This window comes from Eucalyptus grandis, chromosome 1 (genome assembly GCF_016545825.1).
Source record: "Eucalyptus grandis isolate ANBG69807.140 chromosome 1, ASM1654582v1, whole genome shotgun sequence".
Classification (NCBI taxonomy): Eukaryota; Viridiplantae; Streptophyta; class Magnoliopsida; order Myrtales; family Myrtaceae; genus Eucalyptus; species Eucalyptus grandis.
This window is the reverse complement of record NC_052612.1, coordinates 15,416,434-15,419,840: the sequence shown is the minus strand read 5'-3', so window position 1 is coordinate 15,419,840 and position 3,407 is coordinate 15,416,434. Positions and strand designations below refer to the sequence as shown.

The 3,407-nt window shown below is 47.8% G+C and overlaps 1 protein-coding gene across 1 annotated transcript; it reads right to left on the bottom strand.

Annotated features, from left to right (window-relative positions):
* Positions 1–1,110: 1,110 nt before the first annotated feature.
* LOC120295705 (scarecrow-like protein 8) lies at positions 1,111–2,852 on the bottom strand. Its single transcript, XM_039317097.1, has 2 exons — positions 2,845–2,852; positions 1,111–2,617 (listed from the first exon to the last, which is right to left on the bottom strand). The coding sequence occupies exons 1-2, from the start codon at positions 2,850–2,852 to the stop codon at positions 1,111–1,113; spliced, it is 1,515 nt and encodes a 504-aa protein (XP_039173031.1).
* Positions 2,853–3,407: the final 555 nt, after the last annotated feature.

Below are 3,407 nucleotides of genomic sequence, written 5' to 3'. Positions count from 1 at the left end.
CTCCTATCTCGTCTTCATCGTCCTCAAGCTCAGTTTCTTTTCTCAACAGCACATCCACCGCCCTATTATCAAAGCTCTCGAAAACACCTTTCTTTCCACCCTCAATCTTCTCTCCAAACATGGTGATTCGCCTCTGAAACTCTGGCTCCTCATTGCTTAAGCCCTCAGCCGTGCCATGATTACACCCTCCATCTAGCAAAGTATAGTCCGATGCAGCTCCCTGTGATTTCCTTAGCTGTTCTCTTTATGCCCTTATCGCATTTGTCCTGATCGGGAAACAACAACCTGGACAAATCCTGCTCCTTCGCAATTCCAATTGCACCCAACCGTCTCTCTCATCATCTCTATATGAACCTTTCCTTTTCTCCCCAGAACGCCTTTCCTTTTCACCCTCTTCCTCATCAATTTATCCACTTGCCTGAATGTTTGTTCGACTATGGCATTGAGTTTCACGGGACCCTTCAAAACAATGAAGAATTCGGGTTTAGGGTCAGGCTTGGACTTCGATCCCCCAGCATAGCGAGAGTTGCTTGATGAAGCAAGGGTCCTCGCGTCTTTTTTGAAGCTTGCGCAGGGCTTCTTTGATGTAAGTGCCCGCTTGAGGAAGGACATTTAAAGGCAAAGTACTGGGGGACAAATAATATTGGTCATCTATTAAACCAGGAAAGGAGATATCACCATCATGGACAGAAATTAAAGCACAAACATGAGCGTCTTACCACGTTAAGTATCACTCAAGTCGAAAACTTATTTCGGCTTTCAGTTTCATAAAAAAAGACAAATCACTCATAAAATTACTCGATCTCAAAATGGAAAGAAAATGTAAGAATAAACTTAAAATGTTATATCAGCTATTAAAGAAATGGAGGTACAAATAGTAGTCAATACAATTCTCTCCATATCCTCGGCGTGAATCACTTGGGAGGGGTTAAAACTAGAGGTGCACAATAACGATGGAAATAGAATAAGGCATGACATTCTTTCCCCATTTTCTCAAGAAATACACCTTGAAAACAATATATTATAGATATCACATCCCCATTGCCATCGCCACCACCATCGTCATCACCATCCATAGCACATGACATCCACATACGTATATCAATTCGGTTATCGCCAAGCAGATACGACGGTGAGAGTTCGGCCGCTCCAGCTAAAGCAAACCCCCCCATTCTCTTCTTTCGCCGTGAATCCCGAGTTCAAAACATGAAAGTGGAGGCACTTCTGCATTGATTTGGCCACGTGTGGACCCAGTGGCTTCAACTTGAACCCAGCCATCCCCATGCGGGCCCTCCACTTCCCGAACACCTCGCATCTTTCAACCCTGTCCCTACCTTTGCAAGCAACCGAGTTCCCCAATCTCCAACTCAGCCCCTCCTCCGCCCTCGGTCGCTTCGACTTGTCCCTCGGCAATAGACAATTAAACGACGCGAGCAGCACCCCGTAGTACGCCAGCGCCTCCTCCACGCGCATCGGGAATGGCGCCGTGTTCCCGTTCATCTCGTGCTCCACCAGCGTCACCACCTGTGGCGCCAGCCCCTTCACGCGCTGGAGGAGCTCGTCACGCGTGATCTCCGTGGACACGCTCTCGTCCGGCATTCTGTTCAGCTTGAACGCCAAGTTCACCGCCAGCACCTCGTCTGGCTCGCAGCCCAGCAAGTCGCGGCTCAACTCTCTCAGGTTCTGGCTCACGATGTTGAATACTAACATAACTTTCACCTGGGCCGCGTGTAAACTCAGTCGGTCCCCAAGCATCCTGAGCCACTTCTCACCGTAGAAGCTGTCTGCGAGCGTCGTGATTTTGAGGGTGAATTGATTGCCCTCCTGACGCATGGACAGATCGTCAAGGAGATTGTTGTACTGTCCTTCCCAACCAATATCGAAATCAATTACATGGAGCTTGTTAGTGGAGGGTTGCTCCGATGCAGCTTCCAAGATCGCTTTATTGGCAGCCAGGAAACAGAGCCTAAAACAAGGAGACAGATCGTAAAGTGACCGAACCGACGACACATGTTCCTCGGTGAACAACTCCGCCACGGGAGGGGGGTAATCGACTGGGCTCACGCGCGATTTAAGAGCAGACAACATGTATCCCATCAATTTCTGCTTTGAATTACCCATGGTTTGCGGCACGACAGACGAGCGCCTCAGGATCTCCGAAGCCTCGTCTACTCTGCCCTCGTATATCGCCGTCGCAGCCTCCAGTAGCGACTGCTCACACAATACCGATGACCGCTGGACGGGGGTCTCGACGCTCTCCGCCGTAGACATCTGGAGTGTCCGGACAGGGGTCTTGAAGCTCTCTACCGGAAAACTCTGGACGGGGGTCTTGACGCTCTCTAACGGAGACATGACGCTCTCACTTCCTTTGGAGACCTCGGAACTGACAAAGGCGTTGCTCGGGACCTGGAAGCCCTCATAGGACTCAGTCCCGCTCGATAGGGATTGGGTGTTGCTGCTGAACGAACCGAGGACGCTGAAGATCAGATCTCCCGCAAACAAGGGCTGCCGTGGGTCATGGCCAGTTTGAAAGTGAGCGTCGAAGGCATCTCTGAGCTTCTTGGGATTTTTGGCCACAGAGTTCCTGGATCGCGCGCTTGCTGCTGGAGGAGAGGTTCTTAGGCCAAGCGGAACGCTCCATTGATGAGAGACGTCTTGTGCTTTGCTTTGTGATGAGGGAGGAAAGTGAAGAGAGAGAGAGAGAGAGAGTGTGGCCTTTAGACTAGGGGTGAGCGGTTCCAGGTTAGGTTCGGTTGTCTGGAACCTGGGAACCTACTCGCATGCGGGTCCTCAAAATGAGGAACCCGGAACCTACCCACGGGCACCTGAGAACCCGGAACCTACCCCGTCATCGCGGTTGGGGTCGGTTTGCCTGTGTTCCAACAAAGTTATTTTTTTCTTTGTTATTTTCGTATTTCAACTATAACATACGCGCACGTTACAAAAAAAATATAAAGATACGCGCACGTTACCCAAAAAAATATAGCATACGCGCACGTTACCAAAAAACTATAACGTACGCGCATGTTACCAAAAAAACTATAACGTACGCACACCTTACCAAAAAAAAACTATAACATATGCGCACGTTACCAAAAAAAATATAACGTATGCGCACGTTACCAAAAAAAACTATAATGTACACGTATACTACACAGTAACTTCCCATTGACATGTTATCTTGATACATTAACTTCACACTGCACAACAATAATAGAATATAATTAGAAATTTCAAAACAAATAGCAAACTAGAAAGTAGAAATAAAACACCACTAGAACAAGAATGTCTAGAGGTACAAGTTTTGAAAAAAATTTCGGTTAAACGCTTAAATGAACTCAGAAAATTCTGAAATTTGGACACGTTGTATTTAAGACCTAGAGGTACAAGTTTCATGAAGAAATCTT